The sequence below is a fragment of the Epinephelus moara genome, chromosome 18 (assembly GCF_006386435.1).
Source record: "Epinephelus moara isolate mb chromosome 18, YSFRI_EMoa_1.0, whole genome shotgun sequence".
Taxonomy (NCBI): Eukaryota; Metazoa; Chordata; class Actinopteri; order Perciformes; family Serranidae; genus Epinephelus; species Epinephelus moara.
The window spans coordinates 16232291-16251141 of record NC_065523.1 but is presented as its reverse complement, the minus strand read 5'-3'; the positions used below and the strand labels follow the sequence as shown (position 1 = coordinate 16251141).

Below are 18851 nucleotides of genomic sequence, written 5' to 3'. Positions count from 1 at the left end.
ACTACAGTAGGAGGGCTGTGTGCTGTGATAGGCCGTTGCTAAGATACGTACAAGATTGACAGCGTTCCGGTTTCCGGTTCATTCCGCTGTGCGCAGAAGTTGCTAGTCACAGGAGCCACAATGGCGTTTGTAGTCTCCTTCAGCTAGGGCTGTGGATGATATTAAATCCACTAGCATCGCCCTAAATATAGGCCTGGTTGACTCCCAGAGCCATTGATAATAAACTGGAACATCTACTGCACACGAAAATACTATGATTTCTAATCAATATTGAATTCATAGGGGATAAAACTTACATTAAAGGGAACATGTAAACAGTAACGTACCAACCGGGTCAAGTTTTCATTTTGTTCGAGAAACGAGCGTCTTTTTAATGAAAGTATTAGCTTGTTTCTGAATGCTAAGACCGTAAATCTGTGGAATAAAAACACCTTTACTTAACTTGGCACCGGACAAGGACACCTTTCACAAAGGGACTTTTTCTTTTTTACGAGACAGCTCGCTAGCCGCCGAGCATTAGCTAGCGGTGCTAGCTAAATTGAGACGGAGACGACACCACAATGCTCCGATGTTTCGTTGGGATCTTTTTCATTCACTGACTTATTCAAAGTACAAACTTCACAGCACTGGAAAACCACCGTGGCATTTTTCTGCTTTGACGAACTATGCTGGCGAGCTCAGTGGAATGAATTGGCGCTGAGGAGGACTGGACGTGAGCGGCCTAGTGTGTTTATTTTGTGTATTTTCCTGCCCTGTTTTTGCTTGGTAACACTTTTGTTTTGGCATTTGGAGTAGTTGCTGTTCTCCTGTGAATGAATTGCCTGGACCACCGAAGCCCAGTCGCAGGAGAGGTAACGTTACCGACGCCGGCGTGAGGGATGCCTGGGTCGGACCGACACCATGGGACCAAGAGGAAGCCGGAATCTAGCAACAGCGGTGTGCCACACCAGACCCAGGCCTCGACCCATACCTCTGCGGGAGACAAGGCGAGCAAAGACGGTAGGGTGCAGTTAAAGTCTCCAATGTCCTCTTCCTCTTCAAAACGCAAACGGCATAAATCAACCAAACATAATCGGGAGTCCTCGGCGGCACCGGGACCCGAAGATTTTACCCTCGGCGATACGGCGCCACCTGGTGTCAACACGGTGAAGCCTCTGGTGGAGTACGATGATATCAGCTCGGACTCGGACACTTTCTCGGACCCACCGTCCTCGAGGCCTTCAGAGAGGGGGGGCGCGGACCGACTGGAGCCCTCACCTGACTACGATAGGGACGATATCGACAGAGAAGCCGAGAGAGAGGACAGGGGCAACAGACACCCCCGGAAAAAGTCCAAGGACCCTAATAAAGTTAGAGACTCTGGGAATGGTGAGCGTGGTTACAGAAAAAAGAGCAGCAAAGACCGCGAGAAAGGCAGCTCTGGGAAAAGCAAGGAGAAGGTGTCCTCCTCGGGCCCCTCATCCAAACGCCAGCAGACGGAGGGTGACTCTAAACGTGGGGAGCTGATGCTCTCCACCCAGGTACAGCCTGCAGCCAGTGTAGGTAGCACCACTTCCTCCACATCCTCGTCTCGCAGTAAGGAGAGCAGCCGCTCAGGGAAGTCTCGGAAAGACAAGCAGCAGCGCAAAGAGGGCCGAGGGGAGGGCAGCCGCAGCTCCTCCCAGAGGAACCGAGCAGACAGGAGCCACCGTAAGTCCTCCAAGGGCCACAAGTCGAGCCCTAAGGGCAAGTCCTCGAGAGGGGGCAGCCCTCGCAGGAAGGGCACCAGCTCTGCTCTTTCACCCAGTCCTAGAAGAGGGGCCGGCAGTGAGAGTCCGCAGGGCAGTGGCTATGGCCAGCAGGGGGATGACGGCTATTCAAAGCGGAGGGTGGCCCAGCAGAGTCCCAGTCCATACGGGGACATGTCCCGCCGCAGCAGGCAGAGATCAGAGAGCCCATATGGCAGCAGGCACAGGTCCTCCAGCTACGAGAGGGACAGTAGCCCCTACTCAAGGAGACGCTCCATCAGTCCCTATGGTACCCGCAGGTCCTCCAGCACCAGCCCTATGTCTCGGTGAGTATATACACCTTAGGGTGCCCTTAAAATCTTGGGGAATGTGTTCTGATTAGTTAAATATCTTACAACCACACATGCATGCTGATGGAGGAAGTGTAGAATATCACTACTGTTTTATGGATTGAACACCATTTTACCCATCAACCCATCTATGTCTACATATACGTATATTTCATAATCACACACATCTTTAAGTTTCGTGATCAAGGTTACTACTTATTTGACTATTAGATTAAACAAATATGAGCAACCTGCTTTGTAGGTTTAAAGGCAGGCAAACCTGTTGCACATGCAGAGCCCCTCTCTCTCCAGCAAAATACTCCCTGTTTAAAAGGAAGTTAGCTTTAAGAGACCTCTATTTACCTATGCAACACAGACAAAAGCCAAAGGGTGAGAACATTAAAGGATGGAGGATGTCAAGACAGACAGGTGACCGCATGGTTTAACACTAGCCATTTTATTTCGCAGTGCAAAATGTTAGTGATGCAGGATTAAATTATATGTACTGTGTATAGTAAGTATTGAAGGAACAGAGTTAAAATTTTATGTTGCAGTGGACAGACTATTTTTTGCACCAACAGAAGAGTAATGGTTATCTGTCGTGACTTGGGGTAAAACAGTGGTTATCTGTGACTGTACTGGAGTCAAAGGAACAAGCTGTGTCACTTCAAAAGTCTATCAAAGTCTTTTCCGCTCTTGGCCTTACGTCTATATGAACTTCTGTTACATTCCATATCAAAAGGTCAACATGATTTTCATTAAGAAGTGATCAACAGCCATTTTACTTTGCGATAAAAGATGTTTTTCAATTTACTAATAACTATGGTCCTTTTGTGAATATTTTCAAAAAGCATGCAACGTGTTGTATCCTGTTCTCTGAGGTCAGGAACGTGCTCTGGAATGTGAAATGTATATGGCATTTTTTATGACATTAAAAAAGCATTTCTTTTATTTAGACGCTCTGGCCGCTCCAGGAGTCGCTCCCCTCTGCACTACTCAACTTCTCGTCGCTCCTCCTCTCGTTCCCGAAGCAAGAGGCACACTTCCTCTGTTGCAGCGGGGGCCAGCTCCCACAGCAGCCGGCCAACTAGCCGCTCCCCTCCTTCCACCCGCCTGCCGCTTAACTCAAGCCTGGGAGCAGAACTGAGCCGCAGGAAGAAGGAACGGCAGGCTGCTGAGGCAGCTGCTCGTGCTAGTAGTGGTGGTGGTGGTGGTGTTTCTTCTTCCCCTCCTCCATCAACACGTAAATCCGCAGGCCCCTCCTCCTCCTCCTCCTCACGGCCCACTAAAGCCGCGGCTCCCCAGCCAGAAAAAGACTTGGCAGCGGCAGAACCTCTGCCCCCACCACCACCTGCACCCTTACCCCAGGACGCTCCTAGTGGAGAAGATCAGGTTACTGCACCTCCACCTTCCTCTTCCACCTCCTCTCCTGCCCCTCCTCAGCCCTCTCCTCCTATGCCACCTGCTCCAGCCACCCAGGTTCCACCACCTCCACCTCAGGCAGAAATGATTATTCAGCCTCCTACACCACCCACCACATCCCAGGCCAAATCGCCAGCGCCAGCTTCTATACGCAGCCCTGCACGCCAGATCCCGTTCCACAAGACGTCGACTCTGCCTCTCCTGCCTTTACCACCTGCACTGCTGGGAAACACTCAGGACAGGTGAGTCACACTGGACACTCGTCTCAAGGCAGTGAAAGTCAGATTCTTGGCAGCTTTCATCTGTGCTCTTAAGAATAAAGCCCACAGTACATGCATCATGATACACTATTGAAGTCATCACCTTTTTCTTTTGTTGTCACTTGTGTCAGGTAAGAGTAAGACATTTCAAGATATCCCCTAGATTTGGTAACTCGTGGTGACGAAATGGTATCAATTCTGCCTCCTTTAGACAACAGACAATTTTCAACGAGCTTTGTATTATGGCAGTGTAGGTAGTATGTGTTAATGAACTATGGAAAACATCCCTCTGTCCTACCAGGTCTCCCTGCTCAACTCTCAGATCATGTTCCATGTCATTCAGCAGATTTTCGCTGGCTCTGTGTGTTGCTCGAAGTACAGATAGTTTCCTTCGCATTTTTGTGTGCCTGCCATCACGAACACAGAGTATAGAAGTGGATCGAGAGACTTGATTCTCTCTCACTTTCTCTCTCAAACTCAGATCAAATGGTAAAACTAAGCAGTGTAGATAAAATACAAACCAAGATTCTCTTACTGTATTGCCTATTTCCCTCCTAAAATATCTCCAGAAACATATTTTAGTGCACTGTTTGATTATAATATGATAACAGGAAGGGGGTGCTATATTGTTTCCTGTTTTGTGAAAACAGAGGCTGAAAAAAAATTAGATCAAACGGTAAAACTAAACAGTATTGATCAAATATTAAGATTCTGTCACTGTGTTGCCTATTTTTCACCTCAGATGTTGTACGGGGCACATTTTAGCTTACTGTTGAGCTGTAATTCAAGTTTGTTACAAGTGCTTTTGCCATATTGTAAAAATGGATGAGCTTGCATTATGTCACCCACCGGTGGGAGCATTTATTACACTGGTGCATCGCAGTGCATTCTGGTAGTTGTAGGTTTTCTAGCTTTAGAGCAAAAGCAAACACCACAGCCCTTTTCCTGTTTTCTCTCATCGTGGAGCACCAACTTCAAAAGTGTTTCCATCTTTCTACTGCATAGGCAGTTTTATGAAAAGATTGTGTCATTCCAGCAGTACAGTACTTTTTTTAATGATAATTATTGTCATACTATAATAAAAGGGAACAGCACACATCTGGATCAAACTGACACACTTGATTGGCACAAATTCTCCTTTGGGCTTACTGTACTTCAACTCCTGCATGTTAAGCCCCTGTGATAAACATTTACTAAACAGAGAGTGAGAGTTAAGTTATAGGTGTGATTATAGATTATCATACCCGTACGCTTGAAGGCTCATGCTCTTCTCTGTTCTACTCATAGAATTACATGGTTTTTCCTGCACAACTATTTGACAACAAACAACGAGCTTTTTAAGTACATATCTAATGTCTGCTTCTACTCTGTCTTTAATCAATTACACTTTTCTCTAATCTCTGTGTATTGTTTGGCACTGTTAGTCCAAAGAAGTCCACCCCTCCTCAGAGGCTATCCAGGAAGGAGAAGGAAGTTCGCAGCCGGCCATCCCTCATCGACCTTCCTTTGCCGCCCACCCTGCTTGGAGGTGAATCCTCGCCCCCACAGTCCCCCATCCGCCAGGCCCCACCGCTACCCCAGGCAGTCCTTAAGAAGAGACCAAAGTCAGTTTCCTTTATTTCTCACCCACTTCCATTCTTCCTTTTCTTTAATCCCCCTTCAGGTCTAATCTGTTTTTGTTTTCTTTTTGATGGTCTACAGGATTTGCTGCCCACGATATGGTGAGCGCAAACACACCCAGAGTGACTGGGGCAAACGCTGTGTAGATAAATTCGATATAATTGGCATCATAGGGGAAGGCACCTACGGCCAGGTGTACAAGGCCAAGGACAAAGACACAGGTAAGGGAATATTACCTGGATGTAGTCTCTGTAGTGCTCTCATGTATTTTATGTTTAATACAAGCAGAAACCGAATTCTCGCTGTCACGGGTTCTCTTAACTACTCTTTTTACATGGCAGGTGAGCTGGTGGCTTTGAAGAAAGTGCGTTTGGACAATGAAAAGGAGGGTTTCCCCATCACAGCCATTAGAGAGATCAAGATCCTGCGGCAGCTCAAACACCGCAGTGTTGTCAACATGAAGGAGATCGTCACTGACAAGCAGGATGCACTTGACTTTAAAAAGGACAAAGGTAAGAGGATTAGTTATCATCTGCCAGGGCTGGGTAATACTGAAAAATAACAGTGTTGCTCCACTGCTGTCTCACTGAAACTTTCAGACATGTTGTACTTCTGACGATAATCAGTGACACGTAGGACAAGTTTTACAACAGCTGTCAAGTTGAAACACCAGCTGTGAAATGCAACATGTCTGAAAGGAGGGTTGCCATGATGTTGATTTTCCTTTCACTACCATTGAGCACACAGCTCAGGGCTGTATTGATAATCAGATGAACCATACCACGAAAATGTCTGAAGAGAAACTCACTTATTTACCATGTAAAAGACAGACCTGTGTGACGGTGCCTTGTGTTTAAAAACCACAGACTTGCTTGATGCAAAAACATTCCTGTGCCCAAAACACAGATTGTTATACTTCTTACATTTTGCATTGAATAAGTTATATACTGTCTGCCATAACTCAATTATTTAAATTCATGTACAGTTAAAAGTATCAAATCATAGTCCAGTTGAAAGTATCAAATCATAGTCAGTCTAAGATAAATTGATCGAGAATTTGAGGTGAATTTTTTTGGTGAATTTAAATTGCAGTGTATCAGGTTATAGGCCTTGTTTCAAGTATGTTTTGTATGTATAACTGAGTTTGATAGATGTATTGGAAATAATAGTTTTACTTCAATTTTTTGCAGACATTAGTAATGTAAAATGTTTGGCACCATCAGAAGCATTAGTAACTCAGATTTTAAGTGAAACCATTCTCACTCACATAGAAAATCCCCCAAAACTGGGAGTGATATAATTACTACATTTGGTTTGGTTATTCGGCAGCAGATGAAATTAATGTGATAAGAGTACCCTCTTCTACACTGCCTGCTAAAAGCAGGAATATTGCCCTGTTACTCCGCATTGCTCTGTATAAAAGGTACGAACGCAGCATTGGTGGGGACAGAGTTGTCTGGCCTCTGAGCGGGGAACAGAGGTAGTAACAGCGCCAAAATTAGGTCTGTAAAAACAGGACAGCCGGCAGGATGGGATCATGGGCAGGTTTGGTGTGAGGTTTTCATGACGTGTTATGCGTGCGACCTTCCGTGGGACATTTAAAAAGTAGCTGCTAACTAGTACTAGTAGTTCTAGCTGCTAGTAGCTATTAGCTTCTAACTGAAAGAAGAAGAACGGTGCCTGAAAAGTCAGCAAATTGGGAAAACAATGAGGTCCTGAAGCTCCTTACCCTCCGAGCAGAGGACAAGATCAGCCTCCATTTAACAGGGACAGTAAATGACTGTTATTGCCATGTTATGCCATTGTTATTGTTTGTAATGCACTGCTGGCGCACATGTTATATGTCACACTAGAGGCAGATGCTGTTGTCTTACATGTCACGCCTGTCACGCCTTTTTTCATTCTGCGATGCTGGCATGCTGTCTAAAATTATGCAGGAGCAGTATGATGCCACCATTGTTTGGTTCTGTGAGGCATAAAGAGGAGACTTCGTGGCGGCCCTTTAACACCATCTCTGTGTGAAAAGGGCTGATGATGATTCAGTTTAGCAGCCCTTCTTTTAGGCTTTCAACCTACAGAGGGCAGTGATGCCCAGTCCTGCCATTAGCAATTACTGACAGCCATTTGGACAAACTCCAAATTTTGCCCTTCATCCACACCCACTGCAGCATGAGCGGTGCCAGTGGATGCCTTAGGTCGTCCAGTTTCATATGATCCCAGTATCTTCACTCTAGCTTTAAAACTGACCCCGCTACAGTGGTTTTATATGTTAACCTGCCTTGCTCCTTAGTCTTGCCACATTCAGCTATGCCCGTCATACCTGGTGCTTCTTTACACATTTTTTGTGCCAGAAATTTGGCCATTGCGTCTCTGCTCCTTTGTATTCTCTTGTTCTCTCTGTAACCTGTCTTTTCTGTGTTGAGCCCCAGATTTTTGGTGAGGCACACGTGTGTTCTGCACATCTGACTGTTGAGACTCGGTTGTACCATTTTCATAAAAACTGCAGGGGCTGGGGTATCAGATGACAAGTTGAAATGTGTTTTAATTATAACAAATGTAATTGTAATGTAAATACATATAACTCATATTGTCAGTGATATGTCAGTAAGTAAATTGTTGTACTTGATCCCATTTAAGGGTCAACCATAGAGCATTGCATGGGCCCCTCCTGGGCCTTGGGCTGGGGTTGTCTGTACCCTTTGAAACCCCCTGTCAATAGGGCTGATGCTAATGGCAGCGATAATTTACACTTTGAGATTGGAAAATACACATCGCATTGTACTGTAGCTGGCTGTGCACTTGTGACAAAGCACAATAGTTGCACAGTTTCAGGCGAGTATTCATTGTAGTCTAATCACTGAATTTAAGCCAGGTTAAATTTACTGAGCTGGTCAAAGTACTTAGCAACCCTTTCGTCACAAGACCACTTCTCTAACCTCTGGACTTGTATAATTGTGTGTCTGATATCTGAACACATCTTCCCTCTGCTGCTTCAGGTGCTTTTTACCTGGTGTTTGAGTACATGGACCACGACCTGATGGGCCTGCTGGAGTCGGGCCTCGTCCAGTTCTCCCACGAGCACGTCCGCAGCTTCATGCGGCAGCTGATGGAGGGTATGGACTACTGCCATAAGAACAACTTCCTGCACAGAGACATCAAATGCTCCAACATACTGCTCAACAACAGGTAATAAACAGAAGACATGAGGTTCATTTGCAGTAGCAGCAAAGGCTTTACTTGTTGTTGTTGTTGTTCAGCAGTAACAGCTGTTTCAAGTGACTTTATATGGGTCAGTATGGCCAACAGGTTGCCAGATCTACTTTTTATTCATGTGTTTACTACCTCTGATTGCCTCACAGAACTGGACGTTAACAATATCAGCTAGGAGCAGCACTATCCACATCAACAGCTTGGAACATTCCCGCAGATGGTTTAAATGCAGCTGTAATACTGTAAACTCAAGAACAAAAGCAGTCGAACGCTAACTTTAATGATCAGAATGCAAGCGTTTTGAGGTGCGTCAGCAGCAAAGCTAATTACTAAGCTACTAACCGGGTGCTTCAAAAAATAGCAATGAAGGAGTACAGCAACTTCTCACAGATGTTTGCTCAGTACAGCCCTGCATCTAATCTACAAACATTACAGGATGCAAGGGAAAGCTCCATAAGCTGCAACAGCTAAGATGCTAATAAAAAGTTGCTTAAATGCAGGTTTTGTTGTGGAATGGAGCATTTAGAGCCACGCTGTAATTTGTTCTCACTCTCTGCTGGTTGGTAACTATAATTCTCATTGTTGACAGAGCTTGTTTTTTTGTTGTGTGTTTCCTCATGCAGAGGTCAGATCAAACTGGCTGACTTTGGTTTGGCCCGACTTTACAATTCAGAGGAAAGGTAAGACAAGAGTGTTTGCCATCTACATATTGTTCTTCCTAAATTGTTATTGTATGAGACCTCATCTGTGTATTTCTCTAATTTAACTATATGATTAATTATGATGATTGAAGCAGTAATTAAACCAAAACCTGAGCATGGATTTTCCTCTTCATTTACAATGAGTCTCCACTAGATGGTGGTGTCTGTCACGTTGTTGTCCTTCAGAGAGATCCCAGTCACGAAAAGCGCTGGGGGCATAGCTACTCTACAAATGATATCCAATTTATCCTGTTCAATACCAGATAGTTTATCAACAGACCTTTTCACATGGCACATCTTAAAATTACTTAAGAAATTATTTGGAATAACTTGCTTGATCTTTATAGAATGGTAAGCAGCAAAAATATGGAGGCAGTCTGATATATTAGTAACGAGTCACTCATGTTTATTTATTATCTGTTGGGGTTTTTTCGGTTTTGATTATTGTAAAATTTGTCTTAAATTTCATTATGAGTGGCATTTAAAAAGTCTTAGAAATCTGACGTGCCTTAAGCCGTAATATAAAACAGGGTTTTGTGTTCTCTTCAAAGCTGAGCTGAGCTGAGCTGGTGACCAGTGTTAAAAGCTTTACGTTATAGAGCAGTAAAGTGTGAGGCGTTTGTGGACTCTCAGGGATATTATCTGTACACCATAGTCCTGCAGAAGGACAGCACCCAGATTGCACTCCTTGTGAATGTCCATGTTGAGCAAAGGTCCACTCAGAGCTCAGATATGAGCTGCAGCCATTTCGTAATTGATCAACAAAAGAGTTAACATTACAGCTCAGTGGTCTGTTCACACAGCCAATGATAACATGTCCTAGAAAACAAGGTTCATCTAATAAGTCAATAAAAATTGATTCAACATATCCGTCTGTGTTAGGATTACCACTTACTAAATCTTTTTGCACAGAGTACCAAATAGACTTATAACATAGAGGGATACTCCACTGCCTGGTCTAAAGATGACTGCTGCTATTTATTGAGTAGAGAGACACTTGAGATTAATTTAACCAAGTTTCAGTAAGACCCACAACAGAAAAATGTCAAGGTAATGAGGCAAAGTAGCTAATTAACAACTCAAAGCTCTCCTAACATCCATCTAAAATAGTGTAAAGAAATTTATTGTTAGAGTAGTTTTTTAGAGTCAGTTTAAGTGTAATATTTGCAAATATCTAACTTCCAGAGGTGGGACCTAAGTCACAAATAAGTCTTAAGTCTTTGCACTCAGGTCCCAAGTCCAAGTCATAATGCATTTTTCAATAAAAGTTATGCCAATTTTACATTTACAAAAATCATGACTGCTTTTTAAGACTTGCATTTATTTGTTAAAACAAGCTTGTTAAAAAGTTACTTAGTTGTTAAACTAATCTGAGCTTAGTATTAGCATGCTAACTATGTGATATTAGCTTTGACTTAACATTCTTTGTTCAAGTTCCAATGCCAAAAGACATTGGAAGTTGCGGGTCGTTTTCTGTAATTTTCAACCTGCATGTTTTGCATACTGCAATTCGTTTTTTGTTGACCACTGTGTAGTTTTTATATGTGAACTAAATCTTTGGGCGTGAGAGAAGCTATCAAGTATTTTCAAATCAAAAGGCTGTAGTCCAGGTGAAGTCATGAGGTATTAGTATTAAAGTTCAAGTTGAGTTGCAAGTCTTTTTATGATTTTCTCAAGATGAGTCTGAGGTCATCAAATCTGTGATTCAAGTCACAAATAATCAAAAAGCATGTAAGTAATTATCAGGATCAACATGTGAGAAAGGTGACCGAACTGAGTAGTTGGAAAATGCTGCAGAGTCACTCACTGGTTGAGATCAACACAGTATGTTTGGATCATCTAAATGCATTTTAAAGTTTAAAGCGGATCTATTTGTACTGAGTCTCACTATCTTCTCTCTTTTCTTGCTCCCAGTCGGCCGTACACTAATAAAGTAATCACACTATGGTACCGCCCCCCTGAACTCCTTCTGGGAGAGGAGAGATACTCTCCAGCCATTGATGTATGGAGCTGTGGGTGAGTATGACACTGTCATGGTAGCAACTCTATTCGTTACGAATTTATTTTCACTTTAAGCCCAGTTCAGATCAGAAGAGATAAGAGAGAAAATCAGAGAGAAAAGTTGCAGCAGTGTGAACTGGCTGGTCTCAGCTCGACTCAAGCCAGCTGATGGTGTCACCTGCGACTGAACTTGTCAAGTCGTCAGCGGGGGGGCTTAGAGTGTCACCTGTTTTAACAGCCAATCAGCTTCTAGTATAGTCAGCTGGCCAAATAGTCGCAAGTTTCAACTTGTCTTGTCGGGCATTTTTGGTCTAAACTGAGCTGTCTTTACTGTTTTCTCATGTAGGTAGGCTCCATGACCTAATGTAAAAGTAGACTAAAGTTTTTTTAGCTGAAGCAACCTTTTCATTTATATTGGACTAGTTGCTTTGAAAAATAGGCATTGAGTCTGACATTTTCATTTCAATGTCACTTAATAATCTATAAACTTTAAATGAGAAAACATCAAAGCTGCATTATCTGTTTTGTTTTGTTTTATTTTATAAAGTTGTATGGATGTCTTCTTACTCAGTATCCTCTGACTAGGTGAAAACTTCCCACCCACGATGGTATACTGATACTATGGTTAATATGTTTAGTGATATGTTTTTATGTAATGGAAATAAGGGTTACAAGTCATACATTTCCAAACAACTATCACACTGTGTTTTGTGTTCATATGCACTTTGGGATCTTTTTTGTCTATGATTATTCATGTCGGAAACTGAGAGAAAAGTCTTTCTTATATGATGTATGCCATTGGAAATGTATCCTTCAAAAAAAAAAAAAGGACTTATTGGTCACAGTCCTGTCTGACAGTGATTCTGGTACACATTTTCGCTTTGACACAGTGTTTTACACTAAGTTTAAGCTTTATGTTTGTATGTGTATATTTTCTAATCACCTCTACCCGATCTCTGTCGCGCCTCAGGTGTATTCTGGGAGAGCTCTTTAAGAAGAAGCCCATCTTCCAGGCGAACCAGGAACTTCTACAGCTGGAGCTCATCAGGTAGGCTGTCCTTTCCTGAAAGCAACTTTGCGTTTCCTAGGTGCAGGACATGCTGCAAAAACTAGGGTGACTGAAGCGTATCAACAGCCCAATATTGAACAACAGCCGATTGTTGCGTGATGTGTCAGGGCTCTAACCAGTCTCACTTCTCATGCCTCAACCTTACCAACCAATTAAGGTAACGGGTGCTAGTTAGAAGGGTGTGTCATGCCTTCGCTATCCTAGAAAACATTTGCTTCCTGAACATAACATTTCAAAAAATAACTTCTGCTGACCCAATCACACCCCAACTTTCTGTATCACTGAGCCCATCTTGTTCTTTCTCTCTTATTCAGCCGTCTGTGCGGGAGTCCCTGTCCTGCAGTGTGGCCTGACGTCATTAAACTTCCCCTCTTCAACACCATGAAACCCAAGAAGCAGTACAGACGGCAACTGCGGGAGGAGTTTGCCTTGTATGTAACCATGCAGAGCTTCCCCAAAATAACAGTAATCGACCCCTTCGTCTGTTTCTGCAGTTAAAAAATCTTTCCCCTTCTGCACAGTTTACCAACTCCTGCCTTGGACCTGCTGGACCGAATGCTAACCCTTGACCCTGCACGGCGCTGCACGGCGGAGGAGGCTCTCAGCAGTGACTTTCTGAGTAACGTTGAGCCCAGCAAGATGCCGCCACCAGAGTCAGTATTCCCATGGCCTCTGCTTTCACCTTTCATTTGTTTTGTTTATTTCTTATTGCTAGAGATAGTGGGAAAACATATTAAATGCACTCTGCAAGTACTTTTTGTTGAAGTAGTTATCTCTTTTGTTTCTATTTGATTGATTTCTTTTTGTATTTTATTTTCTTTGTTTTTTTTGTTGTTGTTGTTTTTGGGATGTCTTCCTACCGGCCACGTCTCCAGTCTTCCTCACCATCAGGACTGCCACGAGCTGTGGAGTAAGAAACGACGGCGTGCACGTCAGAGTGGGGTGCCTGAGGATGCTCCTGCACCCAAAGCGCCCCGTAAGGATGTGACCGGCACCTCCAGCGGAGAGAACAGCCGGCCCCAGAGCAGCCCGGCTGGAGCCCCACCGCCTCCACCTGGAAAACCACCCTCCACGTCCAACTTAGAGAGTGAGTTGTCAGGTAACAGCTGTCTCTCACAAGCATTTAGTAGAAGCACAAATGGACATAAGATATGGGGTGCCCCTTCATGGCAGTGTTTTCTGATTGTCGTGTTATTACTGTACTTACTTGTTACCTTTGTTGACAGAGACGGAGTGCAGTATGCTGACATACTGTTGCACTGCTTGCAAGTGAAAAATAATTTAGAATGATGTAGAAGAAATGTTTATGGATCTTTTTGTTTGCACAGAATATCATTTTCATAGTTTGAATTCTGGTTGCGTGAATGTGTTCAGGCTTGGGAGTTGCTGCAGAGCAGTTGAACCAGACAGAGTTGGCGGTACTGCTGAACCTCCTCCAGGGACAGACGGACCTCAGCCTGCCCCAGGTGGCCCAGCTCCTCAACCTCTCTAACCCAGAGACTCTCAGCCAGTCGTTGTCGGCCCTCAGTGAGGCCTCTGACCACCAGGGGGCTCCAGAGGACCAGGCCCAGTCTGCTGCCAGGTCCCAGCCCCCAGAGCCACCTCCCGAGCCCCAGGAACTCTCGCCGACATCCGGAGAGCCACAACTCAGCCAGGAAGACCAGGCCAACCTGCTGGCTCTCATTTTGGGCCACATCATGAAGCCACAAACCGAGGAGCAGGGCGACGAGAGCAATGGCGTCCAATCAGAGGAGGCACTAATGCGCGGTTCGTCCGCCTCTACTACTGAACGCAAGGGCAAGTCTAAGTTTAGTCTCTAGAGGGTGGAAAAAAAGGAGGAACCAGGGTCAGCTGAGAATCGCTGGGGACTGCAAGAATGAGGAGAGCAGGGCAGAGAACAAACAGAAGCCGACTTGAGTGTTGGTTCTCAAAATTCCTGTATGCTGAAAATACAATTTAGACTACCTGAGGAAATCAACAAATGATTAATTAACCAAATGAATTAGGCCGTTAGACTTATCATACACCCCTCACCCCTTCCTTTATCCCTGACATTCCCTGAAGGGTAACTTTGGTACTTAACCTGGACCCTATTTTCCTGTGTTTGTTTTTGACATTGGTCCAGTACTGAGCTAGAGGGCTGCAGTCGGCAGCCGTGAACAGGCTGCAGTGTAAAATACTCCGAGCATATGTGCACCATCACTGAACGTCCACTCAAAGTGTTTGTTTTTGCCTCTGACAGGCTCAGATTACTATTTTAAGTGCCTGATAACATCATGGAAATGATCCCTACAGAGAGGAACCTTTGTTAAATAGTAAGATCCTTTTTGTTGAACCAAAAACAGCCCCGAAAATGCCGACCACCAGACTCCATTAAAATAGTGATTGTTTGGAACAGCGGGAAGACGAACCCAGACGGTTTTTGTTAGTCGTTTCTGTCGACTTTGAATGAACTGTGTTTTACAGTGATTAAATGACCATTTATTTGGATGAAATGATTTCAGGGCTGTTGATCTTAGTCTTTAACCGAAAGGTCTATCTTTGTAGGGATCATTTCCATAATCTTATCAGACACTTGGAATAACAATCTGAGCCTGTCAGTGGCAAATTGACATTGCACAAGTGTCTGTAGTGGTTACTTTGCGGCCTGTTTTGTGGCCAGGTTGAAAGAAACCAAAGTTACCCTCAAAACGCGCTCACCATTGTCCCCCTTTATGACCACAAATATTGAAAAATACAGACCTCACAAAATGTCTGTTGAGCGTTTGTCGTCATGTGACCCTGGTACTCAATAAACCAGACGAGAGTTACGTGTTTTTTATTTGAGATAAATAAGGTTCACACTGTATTGTTCCCTTCCACGTTTCTCCCACTTCCTTGTTTCTTTCTCACAGTCTGTGTTTCTGTGTCTGTTCCATCTCTCCACACATGTTCTCACCTCATTTTCATGATAAAGCAGGTGTCATGGATTCTTCACAGGAAGCGATGTTTCTTTAAACAGTCTGTAATGTCAGCCTTTTTATGAAGAAAAGTCTAATAAATTATCAAGTGAAAATAAATGTTTTGAATCTTTAGACCTCACCTGCATGTGTTTCTTTTAACTTTGGTTTGTCACACTTTTATTTTTTGTTTAAAACTGTTCACTCTGACTCAGATATTAGTTCAAAATGTGATTAGCAAGTTGAATAAAACTATTGACTATGCTGCTGACACTGGAATGGTAACAGTCCTGTTTTCTTCTGGTTATTTCTCCTGCCAAGGCCTCTGAAACCTTCGTCACATTGGTTCGCCTTGCACTGCTGTAGATTATTAAAAAAAATAGACTAACCCTAATTAGTAATCTTGTCCTGACCTTTATAATACTTAAAATTCTCCTACATAAGTCACCCTTTCTGTTCATCCAGCTGTACATGCCCTTCCTAATGTTTTCTCACCTAGTTCCTGCATTGTTTTCTTTCTGTTTAAGGTGGTTGTTTGGAGGAAAAACAAATACAGGTGCATCTGTTTTGCATACATTAATATTTTTGGACCCATGCACACAACATACAGTAATTAAATCCAATGCATTATGGTGTTTAATAAACAATCTTTATGATGTGATGATGAATCACATTAAAATAAAAGCATTTTTTTTTCTATTTTCAACATTGAGATTTACCTGAGTAGATCCATGATTGTAGATTTTTCACAGGCCAGTTCTTAGCTTTGAATATTTTTAGTATTTATTTCACCATATCTAAGCACTGTTGATAGGTTAACAAAGTTAATTTTATTGCAAAAATACCGGTAGATATTTTATGATTGCTCTTGTGGTGTACTTGATGTCCAGATACATTTATAGTGCTCTGCTCTCCCTCTTGTGGTGAAGGTAGGAATGTCAACATTATGGTCCATGTCAGGCCCATACGACAAAAACACACTTTTAATATCTGTTATTGCAAATTAAACATAGAAGATGACAAATATGATTTAAGGGTTTTAGTATAGTTGGTCCATATGTTGATTTATATGCCAAGTGTGCTTTGATACCTAATGTTTTGTCCTCTGTCCTGTTTGGCCCCTTCAGATGCTGCAGCATCAAAAAGGAAACCGCTTGAGGCCAACCAGGTGCCTCCATCCACCGAGCAGCGACCACCCTCTCCACCCGGGCCACCTCCGTCAGCTCTCCTCCAAGGAAATGCCCAGCAGACTGGGTCTGAAACCCAACCCAGCCAGGACATCAGCCCTGCTGTAGCAGCTGCCCTGCTCCAGCTCATCTCTCAGCAGGACTCGGAAGCTGGGGCTCCTCAGCGCAGCAAGGACCCCTCTCCCGCTGTGGACGCTCTGGCCCGGGGACAGCCCCCTCCGCCCTGGGTTGCCGATTCGCCACCTAAACCTTCGGCTGCAGCTGAGGCCCCAGCAGGACTGGGGACTGCTGCTCCTACCACTGCAGCACAGTTCCCTAAAGACCAGGACCTCCGCTTTTCCCATGGAGCTGCCCGCTGACTCTCAACTCCCCGGTGACACAGACCTGGGTGTCTTGGGACGGCTCCAGCAATCCTGGCCTGAAGGGAGAGGCAGAGGGACACCTACAGATAATGACTCAGTGGAAGACCATGAGCAGGTAGCTAAAGTTGAGTCACAGATTTTGAAAATGAATGTCTGAAAGAAAGAGATTAAAGGCCTCTACAGGTCATGAACACCAGTGTCCTCTGAACAAGTGTTGTACTGGAGGGAGTGTTCGGACCTGGGAGGTCGGTCTGACCTTTAACAGTCCATTTAGGGACAGTCACCACCTGCAATCCCTAGCTTTTTCCTGTCTACTAAAGGTCCTGACTTGAATGAAGTTAAGCTTCCAAATTGAGTGCCATGCAGCTGACACTCAACTTAGAAAACAGCTGTGATCTCTTTATTCTTCTGTTCCAAAACAAATGATTGTCATGTCCACTGCAGTGCCCACCTCCAACAGTTATCAGTGTTTTGGAGAGTGAAGTCGCTGTCTTCCACTCTGTGATGGAAGACTACCAGAAGCTAAAATATTGCGAATGGGTATATTTGAGGCTCACTGATGAGGACCATGAGTTTACCATTGAAAGTGACATGCTGGCTAGTTCCCTTGCTTTCAGCCTTGTGCCTCCTTTGTGACCCCAGCGACCCCTGAATGATCTCGGCCTAGTGGGGAAATGTGGGTTAGGTTTCTGCTTTGGATGGCACCTACAACAGTGTACATCTGCAGGACTGTATTTCTTTTTAATTCCACCCAAAGGCTGTTGCATATTATATTCTGTCTGTCATCAACTGAATTGCGATGTGTTCTCGGCCCACGTGAACATTTCCTTCCTTTACATACAGCAAACCTGTAGTACTCACCTTCCCGTCTCAAATATGGATTAAACCACTACATTACAATGGACTGCTCCATAATACACACGCTATTCTGCAAGTTGAAGTATAAAGCTATAGACGTATATATATATATACACAAACAAAAACTTAACTTTTCCGGCTTTTCCTGGTGGGCTGTGAAAGCCTCGTCTTATATGTCGTCGCCTCCCTGCCAACTCGTGCAGCAAAAGCTTTTTGGTTTTTTGGTGCAGTTATTTTCTACATAAAGAAAATGATACACACTTAAAAAAAAATAATGGTCCATGGTTCTGTTTACTTTTTTTGTTTTGCTTTGGAAAAGGAAAGGGAGGAGAAAATGGTTTCATGTGTCTGTAAAAAGAAAAAAAAATATTTTGTAATATGTGTTTTCTTTGTTCAGTTTATTAAAGGAAGTAATGCGACCAGTTGAACTGTCTCTCTTGGCATCTCTGAATGTTTCCCTGAAGCGGCCACTAGATGGTAGGCATTCACTCACACTACAGCTCAAACTACAGGAAGTCCTCACAGTCGGGCCTCGGCAGAGCATGAACAAAGTTGAGAGCTGCAGTTAAAGCTGAGTTACACATCAGGTTACTGAGGTTTCTTATTATTCTTAAAGGGAAACTACGCCCATCTTCCAAATTCATGCATGTTATCCCTATGGTCTAAGGCCAAAAAGCTGAGTGACATGAACAACTCTCTCAAATCCAAAAACTGAAGTGCTAAAAATCAAATTTATGATGTCACAGGGTATTAAGACAGGAGCTGCTCCATAGACAGTGAATTGGGAAAGATGTTGTGGATGACACTGAGAGCACCCAGGGGAATGCTCTAGATAAGTATAGTATAGTATAGACTGAATCACAATGTTTGCTCACATTAACTTCCAAATACCCCCACGTCACGTACATAAAATGAAACAGCACTGAGCATACACGCTTCAGTTGCTTAATTTTTTGGACACCTAGAAAAAAGCCCACACAAACCAATCAACATCATGTTCCAGTATACGCTATATTTAGAATATTTCACTGCTTTACCTTGCTGTCAGACAGCCCCCTCCGATGTGGAACTTAAAGCCACCAGATGCCATTCACAAAAACAGTCACTTTAACACACGGGAGATGTTGGTCTATCGCTGCCTCGATCAGCTAGTGTGTGAGGTAACG

General features: G+C 43.7%; 1 protein-coding gene across 2 annotated transcripts; it reads left to right on the top strand.

Moving 5' to 3' along the window:
* The first annotated feature begins 120 nt into the window (after positions 1–120).
* On the top strand, positions 121–18109 carry cdk12 (cyclin-dependent kinase 12). 2 transcript variants are annotated; one of them, XM_050070134.1, is made up of 14 exons: positions 121–2053; positions 3013–3720; positions 5163–5342; positions 5440–5579; positions 5700–5870; positions 8355–8544; positions 9192–9248; positions 11184–11285; positions 12241–12318; positions 12654–12770; positions 12861–12992; positions 13215–13426; positions 13714–14136; positions 16406–18109. In XM_050070134.1, the coding sequence occupies exons 1-14, from the start codon at positions 879–881 to the stop codon at positions 16822–16824; spliced, it is 4104 nt and encodes a 1367-aa protein (XP_049926091.1). In that variant the 5' UTR covers positions 121–878; the 3' UTR covers positions 16825–18109. The 2 variants fall into 2 exon arrangements, with proteins under 2 accessions (XP_049926091.1, XP_049926090.1); XM_050070133.1 differs by having other exon boundaries at positions 13215–13438.
* The last annotated feature ends 742 nt before the right edge of the window (positions 18110–18851 follow it).

Bases quoted from the DNA above. Each gene is read 5' to 3' on its own strand.
- cdk12 (XM_050070133.1), top strand. From the start codon at position 879: ATGCCTGGGTCGGACCGACACCATGGGACCAAGAGGAAGCCGGAATCT. The intron at 5,580-5,699 runs GTAAGGGAATAT...TTTACATGGCAG, and splicing joins GGCCAAGGACAAAGACACAG to GTGAGCTGGTGGCTTTGAAG. The intron at 9,249-11,183 runs GTAAGACAAGAG...TCTTGCTCCCAG, and splicing joins CTTTACAATTCAGAGGAAAG to TCGGCCGTACACTAATAAAG.